Raw genomic sequence first — 14737 nt, 5'->3', positions numbered from 1 at the left:
GTTTAACCCAGTGATGGACATCTCAAGGTGAAACAGCCAGGGGAGTTTCAGACATTATTATTCAATCCAGTGGTTCTTATCTAAATTATAATCAAGAGAGGTTTTTATTGGCTTCTCAGTGTGAAGATGTAACTCTTTGCCTTCCCTGGGGGTCAAGAAGACTGGGCCTTCCTCTTCCATAGACTTTAGCTACTGCCAGCACCGTGAGGTGGGGATGGTCTAAGCAGGAAAATTCTTAATATGCAAGTCATTTAAAATTATCTAAGCTGTGAACTTGGTCTGATTTTTCTGAGAGTGGAATCTAGCGTATGGATAAAATATCTAATTTGGGGCAAAATGGTTTTTGTAATGATCAAATCTCTATGACTAATTGTTGTTCTATCTTAACCTTACATGATAGATTATTATTGCTGTTCTCACTTTATGGATGAGGAAATTAAGACTGTGAAGCTACTAGCCTTTGGTCATAATAAAGTGTCTCACCACGATGTATTACTATGTAAAGGCCCTGAAGCATGAATGTTCTACACAAATTTATGAGTATTTAATAAAAGTTCTCGCCCCAAGAGTATTAATCCATTGCTTTGATCTCATTGCCTTTCAGTCAGTTGTGTTTACCCTTGAAAAGGGAACCAAGTGAAACTGAGTAGGCCTGTGAGGCCCTCTGAAAAGACAACAAAATACAAATAAGAAATTGTTAGTTCTCTTGTCCAGAACACATCTTTGGGGTTTGTTGTTTTTGTTTTTTAGTAGAGAGAAGGATGATAAAAAGGACTGAATATTTGAAATCTAGTCCTGTTTTGCTCTTAAAAGAAGGCAGGGCAAGGAGAGTGGATGGAGAAACACAGGCTTCACCTCAATACCCCATTTTTCAAATGCCTGACAATTAAGATCCTTCTACTTCTGCTTTCAATCTTCAGGCATCATGGCTGACACTCCCCATATTTTATGTTCCCGCTTGATGTTTTATATTCTGAGAATAAATCTGTTGGCTAGATATTTCTGTCCTTTTTTTTTTTTCTGTGTGAAAAGCCATTAAAATTATTTTCCATATTGAAACTGTCCAAGTTTGTTTACCTGTACGTTGAGTCCTGGCTTTTCTTTTTTATATTACTTCTTGGATAAAACATTCTTTGGTAATGGGCCTTACTGTGAATGGAAGAAAAAAATGTTTGATATAAAATTATCTTGCCCTGGCCAGGTTGGATAGCTCGGATAGATAGAACCAAGGTTGTAGGTTTGATCCCCGGTCAGGGCACATACAGGCAGACGTCACCCGGTGGGTGCATGAATAAGTGTAACAGCAAGTCAGTGTTTTTGCTCTCTCTCTTTCCTCTCTCTCTAAAATCAACAGATAAATTTCTTTTAAAATTATCTTTCTCTGAATTCACTTTTCTTAGCCATACCACTATTTTGGAAGAAAGAGTTCTGTTAGACAAGATACCCAATATAAAGGGAATCTGGAAAGTGTGCCCCAAAAAGGCGGTTTTGAGAATTCTTGAGGACGAAGATTTTGATAGTCTATGACAGTTTAGTCACAGGTATAGCATCCCGACTCTTCTTTTCTCAGATATTTCAGTCTTCTTTTTGAAATGCTTATGTCTGAAGAACTTTAGGCAAAAGCCTAGAGGCTATTCTGCTTACCTTCAAATGCTATTTTATTTATTTTAGAGAAAAGTGAGATTTTTTACCAAAGACTGTCACGTGTTTGTCAGTAGACTTTATTACAATTACACCACCTTCTGAGGGCCACCAAACCTGAATGAGGCTCCAAGAGACCCCTCCTCATCCAGTGACAGCACGCTCAGTTCACAGCATCTTCTGCTCTTGACAATGACACCAGCGCCAGCTGCCCTCATAGTAGAGGCATTAAAAAGTGCTTAGTCCTTGACTTGAATTATCGATCGCTGAGTAGTACGTTTTGTGCAGAGGTCGGAACTGGAGCGCGTGAAGAAGCTCCGTCTGGCAGGCTGCCCTGGACGGCTTGCTGTTCTCTGGCCCTGCGCCAGAGCTTCGGCAAAACTTCACCTTCCTGTGAGAGAGAAATCAGCATTATAAATCACTTTAGTTCCCTTTTGTTCTCCAATCCACCAAAATACCTGTGAAGAGCTAGCCCCCTCTTAAAGGCCACTTCCAAATTATTTTAATCTTCCCTAATATCTGGTACACAGTAGGCACTCTTTGTGACACTAACTTAACTATTTATCCACCCCTTCATGCTTTTCTTCTGCACAACACTCAGTGATGACTAGGAGATCCCTGTGTTACAGTTACTAGAATTCATTCAAGGTTTCAAGGACCAAAAAGTAACTTTTAAAGAGTCAAAACCATGATCATAACAAATGGCATCATTTCTACAATGTATCTTCTATGAAGCTATTTAAATGAACAGCTTTTTTTTATTAATTTATTTTTTTTATTTATTCATTTTTAGAGAGGAGAGAGAGAAACAGAGAGGGAGAGAGAGGACAGAGAGAGAGAAGGGGGGAGGAGCTGGAAGCATCAACTCCCATATGTGCCTTGACCAGGCAAGCCCAAGGTTTCGAACCAGCAACCTCAGCGTTTCCAGGTCGACGCTTTATCCACTGCGCCACCACAGGTCAGGCCTAAATGAACAGCTTTTTAACAGACTGATTTATATTAAACTAACTAGGATGTTGGGTTTCTTTTTGCTGGAAGCAGCTGCTGTAGTTAAGGAAGGCAGCGGCCTCGAGCTAGTCCCCAGTGTTACTCCAGCAGGCTTGCTCCTCCAGAGTGTATGTGTGACAGGCGCACGTCACTCAGGTTTCCATTTGTTTTGCATTTGAGCTTTTTTTTTTTTTAAGTAAGTAGTTCAGTCTGACCGGTGGTGACACAGTGGATAGAATATCAACCCGGGACTCATGAGGACCCTGGTTCAAAACCCTAAGGTCTCTAGCTTAAGTGCAGACACGCCAACTTGAGTGCAGGGTTGCTGGTGTGAGCAAGGGGTCATCAATATGATCGCAAGGGATCACTGGCTTGGCTTGAGCTGCGCCCCAACCCTGTCAAGGCACATGGGAGAAGCAAACGATGAACAGCTAAAAATGATACAACTATGAGTTGATGCTTCTTCCTCTCTCTCCTTCCTCTCTCCTTGTCTCTCTCTAAAAATAAATAAACAGTGGTGCTGCTTTGTGCTCATTTAGTGAGGACCTGGGACGTCTGGTGAAGCAGCAGCTGAGGGGACCCCAGTGCTCACCATGGCCAATGAAGACCCCAGGGAAGGGGTCAGGACTAAGAGCAATGGTCATATCATATTAATTTGAAGATGGTGGGGCAGGATAGTTCTGTGGTGTGGTTTAAGATTAAGAGCATGTTCTACTTATGCCCTGGGCAGATAGCTCAGTTGTTTGGAGCATCATCCTGAAGCGCAGAGGTTGCTGGTTCAATCCCCAGTCAGGGCACATACAGAAACAGATGTTCCTGTCTCTCTCCTGTTCTCTCTCTCCCTCTCTCTAATATCAAATAAATAAATAAATAAAGCACGTTCCACTTAGTAAACTAATGAAGGCCTATTGTGATCGTCAAGGTTTATCAGTGAGGTAGGTCAGATTTCAATTTGATGGACAGCCAATCGAACCAGTGAGACAGACACAGACACACCCACACAGTTGAAAGTAGCATTTGATGGTAGTCAGTGTGTCCCAGCAGCAGACAGGTGTCTACTGCAAAGGGAAACCTGCTGCTTCCTGCAGAACCCTGCGCCTCCAGACCAAGAAGATGTGCTCGGTTAGGAAACCACAATTTGGTTCCAGCACAACCTGACTACTGTAGTATAGATTTCTCTCTTCTTTCGTTTCCCTCTTTATTTTACATAAAGTAACTGGTATGTCTGCCTAAGCATATTGCTTTTTTTATTTTTAACTAGCTTATGGTACGTTTGAGCCACATCAGATTGATGTGGGATGGGGAAAATAGTGGTTCTGTGAAAGCACCCCTTTCTCCGTTAGCGGCATGCTCATTCAGCTCTTACTTTTCATATGCCAGGAAGTATTTTGCTTTTGCTGTTTAATAAAAAAATAAGAAAAATTTCTTGCAAACCGTGTTCAACTGGAGAATTTTTATTTTTTTTTATTTATTTTATTTTTTTGGTGACAGGAACAGAGGGGCAGATAGGAAGGGAGAGAGATAAGAAGCATCAATTCTTCTTCGTTGCAGCTCCTTAATTGTTCATTGATTGCTTTCTCATATGTGCCTTGACCAGGGGGCTACAGCAGAGTGAGTGACCCCTTGCTCAAGCCAATGACCTTTGGCTCAAGCCAGTGACCCTGACATCATGTCTACGATCCCGCGCTCAAGCTGGTGAGCCCGCGCTCAAGCCGGTGTCCTCAGTGTTTTGAATGTGGGTCCTCTGCGTCCCAGGCTGACACTCTGTCCACTGCGCCACCACCTGGTCAGGCTCAACTGGAGAATTTTTTAATGTTTTTTATTTATCATGTGAAACCAAAGACAATCCTATAACTTTTATATATAACTATGACGTGTAGGACAATATGTCTTTATGTAGGGATAAATTACTGTAAAAGAAATGAACCCTAGATAGTTTTCCCAGGTATCTTGTTGCTTAAATAAACTTCTTGTTTGCCTGGCCTCTGATGGTACAGTGGGTAGAGCCTCGACCTGGAACACTGAGGTTAGCAGTTCAAAACCCTGGGCTTGCCTGGTCAAGTCTCATATAACCATCAAGTAATGAACAATGAAGTGAAGCAACAATGAGTTGATACTTCTTCCTCCTCCCCAACCCTGTAAAATCAATAAATAAAATCTTTAATTTAATCAACTTCTTGTTTGAAATGAAAGAGATGATTATACATTAGCTAACATTTACCAAATGCCTATGTGACCTTTGTATTAATTCTGTATTGAACAGATGAGGAAACTGAAGCTTAAAAAGATGGCTTCGCATGGTGCAGTGTACAGATGATATACTGTGGAATCATGTACCTTAAATCTATGTAATTTTATTAACCAGTGTCACTCTAGTAATTCAATTTTTAAAATCAGAATGAGACACTGCATAAAAAAGGAAAGAAAGACAACTTAGAGCCTTGCCTTCGTGGTAGCTAAGTGTAGGAGCTGGGTTCAAATCCAAGCCTGTCTAATGCTAAAAGCCCTGCTCTCTCCACTGTCTCCTTTGTTTCCTGGCCACTCATATTGGAGTCTCCCAAAGATAAACTGTTGTTGCTTTTTGGGATGTGCGGGAATCAGTGGAAAGGACTTAACTCTTCTCCATCTTGCTAATGTTTTTCATTATATTGAGACACAGAAATATTTAAAGTAGTTTGTATTGGGATTGAAAACCAAACATTATGAGTTTCTTCCATTTTATTAAAAGTTACTTAATCTTTACATTGTTCCCTACATTAAAGTCAAGCAGAATTTTATCGGGCAATTGCCTCAAAGTTATAATCTAGAAAATCTTTCCGTAATGAAACCCATATGTCATGGGCGAAAGGTGCAAAGCCCTGGCAGAGAGGGCTGGTCTCGTGAGAGACTCTGCACCCAATCTCGTTAACCAGGGTCCTCTGGTAATCCCTCATCCCCTGGCCGGTGAGAAATCAATCTGTACCACTGAATCTTTTTCAACCAGCCACCAGGAAATTTACTGCAGAGAAGGCAGTTTGGGGATAGTCATTGTGGAAAGGGAGCCAGAGGCAAGGCTAAATGTAGGATGGAGGAATTGGAGAGTCTAAAGAAGACGTTATATTAAACTACACACCACCTTCACAGCAAGCAGGATTAGACCTCCCTTCAGCCTTGACCTCTCTAAGTATGCCCAGGTATTTACAGCTGCCATGAACCTGACAGTCCTAGGGAAACCACGAAGGGGGTAATAGAAACAGCATAAACATGGAAGTTGATTGTAGTTTATCTATATATTTGCTGCCTTTAAATGTGTACAAGTGGTCCTATCTCCCACACTCTGCAGCAATTCCCATGTCCCCCCCATGGTGACAGTCTGTTGGGGCTTTCTCAGTTTACAGTCCTGCACTGCACAGGCCTGTAAATCATGGCCACATGGAGGTCATGCTTCGTTCCTGCACAGCATACACTGTGGTACCTGATGACCTATGGACCCCTAGTTATTAGAGTGTGGTGGCAGTGTTGCCTTCCTGTTGAACCTATAATCCTAGAGAATTAATCCAGAATTAGAAAATAGTTAAGAAATTGTATTGATTCTAGATAAAACTCTCTCTAGCCATTTTACTGTTTCTAGGATTGTCTTCAAGCACATTGTAGGGGAAAAAAAGGAGAAAAGGAAGAAACTGGAAGTGCCAAACTGAGGAATGTGTGACCTCACCCCGGCCATTAATTCAGGAAGTACAGCAAGCTGTAACTACTGGGAAGAAGGGATGGACCTAGTCAGGGGGAAATAGAAACACCTTCCTCTCTTCTGTAAGCAAACCATAGACATCTCGAAAGGTTTTTCCCCGGATGGATTTGAAATCCTTGGTGGGAACTTTTTAGTAAAGTGCGTTTACATATAAAACCCTACTGTACGGCCAGGGGTGTGTGTGCATGCATGCATGTATGCGCGTGTGTGTGTGAGAGTGTGTATTGAAGTATACAAAAATAGTAGCAGAAGGCTGTCTCCATACTCCTAATGGGATTTTGTAGCAGCATGTGCGAGTTTGTTTCAGAAGTCAAAACTGAACAGATGTTGGTATAAATTACCTCTGTGTCTGATGTCTTGCAAATTAAAAGCGCGGTTGGCATCACTAAACAATTTCACTAGGTTTGGGGGGGTGCGGTTAGCAGGCAGTGATTACTATATCAGGTTGGTAAGAATCTTTACACTGCAGGAGAGCAAGGATAAAGAAATGAGGAATAAAATAAGGGGTATGTGAATTAATCAGCGATGTTAACATCTCTGATGACAACGGAGCAGGAGGGCACATGCTCTGGAGCAGCCCCTGACCCACAGCAATTTCTCTGTGCACGAAAAGGGGTTGGTGCTGAGGGTGTGATTTATAGGGCACAGCCCTCTTTTAGGGAGCAACTATGTCACAAATTCGTATATCTCCTATATAGGACTGGCGAATAGGAAAACTTTCTCCCCTCCCATGTAGAAGATGATGTCTTTTGAATTACTTCTACTTTTACAGTGGTTTCCTGCAGTTCTGTGTACTTAGATTAGGTTGAAGGGGGAGGAATGATTGAGTGGAAAAGGGGTTGTTAAAAAGGATTGGTTAAATTCAAGGAGAGCTTGCCACTGAGAGACTTTGGAATATCCATTTATTTTTCCTTTTAAATCCTTTTGGTCCCTTGAATAGACTGAGTCTTTTAAAATCTTAAGTCTTAAAATCTTGGATTATTCTTCCATTTGGGGGAAAAATAAAGAATTGGGAAATCTAAAGGGCTGCAGGCAGCAACAATTAGTAAGATCAGTAGAGTGGTCCTGGGCCAGGATTTCTGGAACAAGGCTCTGTTCTTTCCAGCAGAGTTTTGTGTTACCCAGGCCTGGTTTCCAGAGCACCTGCTTCTAGCCAGGTTGTGCTTAGGGTCCTTTCTAAGCACTGGCAAGTAGGCAGAAAATTTATTCAGCAGAAATAAGTGATGAGACCCACTCAGGCCAAAAGTGCAAGTCAACATCTATAGGATTAGGTTGAAGGAAAGGATTCCAAGGAATGGGATTGTTGAGATTCCTAGACTCCCTTATCATGGTTAATTCATTTATTCACTCAGGAAATACTGAGTACAAGAGAAGCAGCAGGCCACTTACCCTCCTGAAAGATCTGTGTTCATGATACCACTGTACCGAGCGTGTTCATTGCTGAATCTCCAAAAGGTCAGGGCAGGTGGCGTTAATATTCACAGTTGAAGAAACTGAGGCTCATACACAGCTCATGATGTCACCCACCTGTAAAATGCTACAATTGGGACTTAAACTGAGTTCCAATCATGTGTGCTCCAAAAGACATCATGCTGCCTCCCATGGGCAAGAAAAAAATTTTTTAATGTATTTATCAGTTACAGTTTACATTCAGCATTGTTCTGTATCAGTTGCAGGTGTACAGCAAAATGGTTAGAAAATCATGTACTTTACAGAGTGGCCTCCCACTGCGTCAAGTACCCACCTATCTGGATTTCCTCCAGGGTAGTTAGTCCTTATCTGCCTGTTCCTCCCCAGTCTCTCCATTAATCTGGCAGTGTTTCCATCAAGGGAAATTATTTTTCTTGCTAAAAAAGCAAGGTAAGGCCTGACCTGTGGTGGCGCAGTGGATAAAGCATCGACCTGGAAATGCTGAGGTCGCCGGTTCGAAACCCTGGGCTTGCCTGGTCAAGGCGCATGTGGGAGTTGATGCTTCCAGCTCTTCCCCCCAGTCTCTCTCTCTCCTCTCTCTCTTCTCTCTAAAAATGAATAAACTAAAAAAAAATTAAATTAAAAAGCAAGGTAAATTTAAAAAGAACCCCACAATATAGAGATTGTTGCACCAAGGGTCACTAACAAGTCTGGGGTGTGTGTGTGTGTGTGTTTGAGAGAGAGAGAGAGATAGGAGGGAGAGAGATGAGAAGTATCAGCTCATAGTTGTGGCATTTTAGTTGTTTATTGATTGCTTCTCATACATGCCTTGACCAGGGGGCTCAAGCCAGCGAGCCTGTGCTCAAGCCAATTGACCTCAGGGTTTTGAACCTGGGACCTCAGCGTCTGAGGTCAACAATCTATCCACTGCACTACCACCGGTCAGTCTAACAAATCTTATTATTTGTCTGTGGAAGGGAAGAAACTCACTTTGTTGTGATCCTCTTTTGTATATCATCATTCATCCAGCCAACATGTATTCAACAGATGCTAGATCTAGCACTATGCTAGGTGCTGTTGATGTAAGAATAATGAAACAATCTCTGCCCTCTGTTTTTACACTTCAGTAGAGGAAAACAAGTATAAAAACAAGTAATTGCAAACCTGATGGGAGCTTTGTATCTGTAGGGTTTGGTATAAATCCACCAAGGAAGGGATGATCAGTTCGATCTGAGACAGGGTGAGGTAGGCGCGTGGAGCTAGACCGTGCACTGAGACTTCCTTCCCTAGTTAACAGGATTTCCTTTCTCATTGTTGGAGCTCAGGAACTTGTGAAAGATAGGGAATGCATCTAGACTGCATTTACCAAAAGTTTTCCTGCAGTTGCAGAGTTTGTATTATTTCTTCATTGTACAAATTAACCAGGAACTGTGTTACATTTAGGTCAGGGGTGGGGAGTGGAAGCCCATTCCTCGGGCACTGTTTGCTCTGGACTTGGGAAAAACAGCATGGAGGCCAGGGCAAAGGTCCCCCTCATCCCACAGGAGCCTCCCTAGCCACCTTCCTCCTTTGGCCAAGATGGAGACATGTCCTTTGGAGGCCATAGACCACATCCTGCTGTGTGTCCACTGCATGATTCCAGAGCCTTCTGGCCTCCAGGGCAAGCCATCGGAAACTTCCATTTCAGAGATCTGAAAAGATAGTCATGTGGGGGTGAGGATGAAGGGGGTTTTAGGCTACATACGATTTTTGAGAATTTGCTTGACACAGCTAAAACGAGGGGCTCCTGGGGTGACCCTCATAATTGGGAAATGTTTTACTTTCATTTCGGAGCCTCATATGTAGGAAAGTAGCTGTATAAACTCTTGTAACTACAGCATTCAAAGATTGATGGTGCTGAAAGTCAGAGAAAGACGCATAAACCTTGCCTGGCTATATTAAATATCTAAGGACTGACAATGCCAAGAGAGAGAAGACCAAAGCTCTATAAACCCTGCTTTATGACTCCGTCCACAGATGAACCGCACGGAGGGACTATAAACGCCAGTATATTACGGTATCCAGGGACTACCACTGCGGATGGCGTAAATGATCTCTAATTTTGATTTGAGATTATAAATATCCAGAGACCAACAACCCAGAGAAGACTGTAATTTTGGTTGGATTTTAGCCTCCAAAAGCAAACCCCCTGAGATAGTGAACATGAGTATTAGGTTACATCCTTGAGAGAGAGATAGGTTTTGGGGGTATTCCCTAGTGATTTTTTAAGGGTGGATGATAAAGTCTTCCCCAGCGGGCCTGTGGCTGAGCTGACGGCCATTGCCAACTTCAGAACAATTTTGTACAGTTTTAGTTGTCAGTAGTGGTTTTCTCCCTTTTTGGAGGTTTGTGATTTGTAGGAGTTCCCATTCTACACCTCTCATAACAGATAGAATCTATTATAGTTCCCTGTGTACAATGTAATTAATCTGCATTTTTAAATTAAATCTTCCTATGATTCTTTTTTCAGAGTTTGAGGTCTTCATTGAATTTTCGTTTGCTTTGTGATTTCAGCCAGAGAGATGACACGGGGGAAATTCCTCAACATTCTAGAGAAACCCAAGAAGTAGCAGCAGCTTGTGGACAGGACGTCCCAGGGGGCTGGAACTAGGCTCCCGTCCCAGTGCCGCTCTGATGACGCACGCCTCCCTGCTCCTGGCGAGAGGCTGGAGGGCGCACCTCCAGGACTGGCCCTCTCCCTGCTCCTGGTACTCTGCGCCTCTGAGGACATTCGGCAGCAAGAGAAGAATCTGTTCCACCCCAGGATCCATGCAGTTATTCAATCCACTTCCAGGCTTTGACCATCTCCACCTCAGATGTCTGTAATACCAAAGGGCATACCATTCTTAAAGGTCAAAGTCCTGCTTTCTCCTTTCTGGAAAAGATTTAGGAGCCCCAAGATCTTACAGTTGATTTGATTCAGTGATGGCAAAGTCCTTTGTGACAGTGATTGGATGGGCTATCTTGAGTTGCACTTGATCTCTTAGGAAGTATTTATGATGCGAGGAGCCCAGAGACTGATTCGATTCTGGAGCAGACCATGCAGCTTGACCTGTGAACTCTCCAGTGGAAGCTAGGTTCCAAGAATCCCCAGCTGCAGAAACCAGAATCTTCTAGAAATAGATGCCTGCTTTTAAAATTTGACACCTCTCATGATAGCCCCATCCCCTAATGCCTTCCATTCCCCACCCCCAGCCCCCACCGTCCAGTCTGACTCCCAGGAAGGGGACCCTGTGTGCCCATCTCTCCTGGGATTAGCTTGTGTAGTGACTGGCCCATGCAAAGTTGCATTGGATTCTAGACCTCAAGACCAATTTAAAGGTGACAGAAAAAACTTTTGAATTCTAGTTAATCTGTTACAGATTCAATGCAAGACAGTTAGTGTGGCCTGAAAGTAGGAAAAGGGAATTGACTGTAGGAGTTCCCATTTGATTAAAAATCAGAAACTCTGATTGACCTGAAAGGAATGTGTATGTTGTGGAGTGGTGACAGTGTTCCCCCCACCCCGTCCCCTCCACAGCACATATCAGATATTTCACCCATGTGACAGAAACACACACATGGAAAGAAAAGATAATTTCCTGACTTAAATATAACTCTTATGGAGCTCTTTGCCAATTATCTGTCTCTGTGTTACAGCCTGAAAATCTAGCCTGTGGGAAATGTTGATTATACGTATTTTCAATATTTTTGTCTTATAAGCTAGCTCCCAGTCTCCAATGGTTTGAAAAATGCATAGGATTTCTTAAACTTAATGAAAAGAACATCCATGTGGCAGTAGTCTGATGGTGTTTGGATACAAGGAAAGTTGTGGTCAAGTGTTTGGCTCTGAGTATCTGCAGCAGGATGCAGCACTATACAGTTTAATAACTGGTCCACTGACCGTGTTCTACATACCTTGTTTCCCATGCCAGAATTAATGTTGGATTTTTCTCTCTTTTCTGCCATTTGATCATTCATGCACTTTTACTTATTGGCAAGAAGGGAAAAATTGAACACAAGATGCAAAGGATGAGTATAAGAAGGAACGCATTCTACTTGGATGCTATATGGGAGGTTAGGCTGAGGCTTTGATTTTAAGTTAAGCTAATTAATCACATTCCTTTATCTTAAATACGGTTGAAGAGTGTGTTTATGCACAAAATAATTGTGCCATAATATCAAATCCGTCCTTTGTTCTGTTTTTGAGAATTGATACATCAAAAGGGGAAATTGAGAAATATAGGGAGTGTATTGGGATATCTCCCCAAAACCAGCTCGTCAGTACCTGGAGCTATGTAGTTGGATTTTGGTCTGCTTTGGCCTCTTTCTTTTATTGTCATCTTATTCACCAGCACTTAATGTAAGTAGATGTTTTAGAATTGAGATATTTATTGGTTTTATATTTGTCATCCTCAGAAATGTTAATGATATGTTTTTATATTGATAATATAAATCTATGTACAATGTGTGCATGTATGTATTTTAGGGTATTAGAGGATTGTACTTTGTATATGATGTTGTCTGTGTCATCATAATAAATATGTCCCTTTTATAAGAGAGTGTGCTTTTCCTCAAAGGGCCAGGTTTTATACTTAAAGCAGAGACCTCATCAGAAAGCGCAACTATAATGACAGATAATCTGCTCTTTTCCCCTTGTTGTCACAGTGGGTGGTGTCGGGCTTCATGGTCATCTACTACATCAGGGGTCAGGAACCTATGGCTCGCAAGCCAGATGTGGCTCATTTGATGGCTGCATCTGTCTCACAGACATATCTTTAATAAAAAAAATAATAACGTTAAAAATATAAAACATTCTCATGTATTACAATCCATTCATTTCCTACTGCTCATGTTCATGGTTGCGGGTGGCTGGAGCCAATCACAGCTGTCCTCCGGGACAACACCAAATTTTTATTGGATAATGCATAATGTACACGGGTCGTTGTATGGCTCTCACGGAATTACGTTTTTTTTTTATTTTTTTATTTTTAGAGAGAGAGGAGTGAGAGAGAAAGAGAGGGAGAGAGAGAGAAGGGGAGAGGAGCAGGAAGCATCAACTCCCATGTGTGCCTTGACCAGGCAAGCCCAAGGTTTCAAACCGGCAACCTCAGTGTTCCAGGTCGACGCTTTATCCCACTGTGCCACCACAGGTCAGGCCACGGAATTACATTTTAAAATATATGGCGTTCATGGCTCTCTCAGCCAAGAAGGTTCCCAATTCCTGTACTACATGGTCTCCTCACCTCCAGTCTGTCCTACCTGCCATCTGGCTCATTACTCTCCCACTCCCTAAAGCAGTATTGAAAGACCTTTGCTACCTCCGCATGTCTACTAACAAAGTCTGGGTCTCTCATCCTGGCATCTTAAACTCTGCATGTAATCCTAATTAACCCTCTGTTTTGGTCTCCTTCCTCTCCAACATGAAATCTCTGTTCAGTTCATCTGAACCATCCCCAACTCCCCACTTGAGTGCCTTCACCCATGCCATTGAGTTCCTGGAAAGTCTCACATCCCTTTATACATATCACACCTGTCCTTCCTATAAACCCCGGTGACCGAGCTGGAAACATCCTGCCTGGCACTCCTGCATTATTTATTTATTTATTTATTTATTTATTTATTTATTTATTTTCATTTTAGAGAGGAGGGGGAGAGACAGAGAGAGAGAGAGAGGGGAAAGACAAGAGAGAGAGAAGGGGGGGAGGAGCTGGAAGCATCAACTCCCATATGTGCCTTGACCAGGCAAGCCCAGGATTTCGAACCGATGACCTCAGCATTTCCAGGTCGACACTTTATCCACTGCGCCACCACAGGTCAGGCCCTACATCCTTTATGTATACCAGCCTGTGACCGACCAGCCTCCACCCTGCATGGAGAGACCCGAGTCCGTGTCTCATGGCCCTACTAAATTATAAGCTGCTGGAGGTTGTGGCTGACTCCTACACCTAGTTCCTCCTTCAATGTCTTCTTTGAAAGGGAGGGGTGGGGGGTGTTGAAACCTATATATGTGCAGACTTCCAGTTAAATTTGATAGTTTGAAAACAAATGTTTCTCAGCCACCTACTAAAATCCTTAGGATGAGTTTTTTTCAACTCTGTTCAGGAACTAGAGGCCCTTGCCTGGTAGCTCAGTTAGTTAGAACGTCATTCCCATTAGCCAAGGTTGCAGGTTCAGTCTCTGGTTGTACAAGAGTCAATTAATGAATGCATAATGTTTTTCTCTCTCAAATCAATAAATTTTTTAAATTAAATTTTTTTTTCCACAGATTTTTAAAATTTTAAAAAACTATTGATTTGAGGGGGAAGAGAGAAGAGCGGGAGGGAATGAGAGAAAAGCATCTATTCATTATTCCACTTATTAATAGTTCCATTGAACTGTGCGTTCATTGATTGCTTTCACATGTGCCCCCACTGGGACTCAAACCCGCAACCTCAGCGTGTCAGGACAACACTCAATCCACTGAGGTTGCCCAGCCAGGGCTCACGTCAATCATTCTTATTTAAATTTTTTTAAAAAGGGAAGAGGAAAGGCCCTGGCCGGTTGGCTCAGCGGTAGAGCGTCGGCCTGGCGTGCAGGAGTCCCGGGTTCAATTCTCGGCCAGGGCACACAGGAGAGGCACCCATTTGCTTCTCCACCCCTCCCCCTCTCCTTCCTCTCTGTCTCTCTCTTCCCCTCCCGCAGCGAGGCTCCATTGGAGCAGGGATGGCCCGGGCGCTGGGGATGGCTCTGTGGCCTCTGCCTCAGGCGCTAGAATGGCTCTGGATGCAGCAGAGCAACGCCCCGGAGGGGCAGAGCATCGCCCCCTGGTGGGCATGCCGGGTGGATCCCGGTCGGGCGCATGCGGGAGTCTGTCTGACTGCCTCCCCGTTTCCAGCTTCAGAAAAATGAAAAAAAAAGGGGGGGGAAGAGGAAAGTTCATCGGTACTACCATTGTCACCCACTGATAGAACT

At 43.0% G+C, this 14737-nt stretch overlaps 1 protein-coding gene across 1 annotated transcript in view; it reads left to right on the top strand.

Moving 5' to 3' along the window:
- LIN52 (lin-52 DREAM MuvB core complex component) overlaps positions 1–12491 on the top strand; it is a 123331-nt gene extending 110840 nt beyond the window's left edge. The window contains exon 6 of the mRNA XM_066344233.1: positions 10319–12491. Within this exon, the coding sequence (XP_066200330.1) occupies positions 10319–10374 (56 nt within the window). The 3' untranslated portion in view covers positions 10375–12491. The remainder of the gene's footprint in view (positions 1–10318) is intronic.
- The last annotated feature ends 2246 nt before the right edge of the window (positions 12492–14737 follow it).

Source organism: Saccopteryx leptura, chromosome 6 (genome assembly GCF_036850995.1).
Source record: "Saccopteryx leptura isolate mSacLep1 chromosome 6, mSacLep1_pri_phased_curated, whole genome shotgun sequence".
Taxonomy (NCBI): domain Eukaryota; kingdom Metazoa; phylum Chordata; class Mammalia; order Chiroptera; family Emballonuridae; genus Saccopteryx; species Saccopteryx leptura.
The sequence above is the reverse complement of the archived record's forward strand: the minus strand, read 5'-3'. Positions and strand labels throughout refer to the sequence as shown.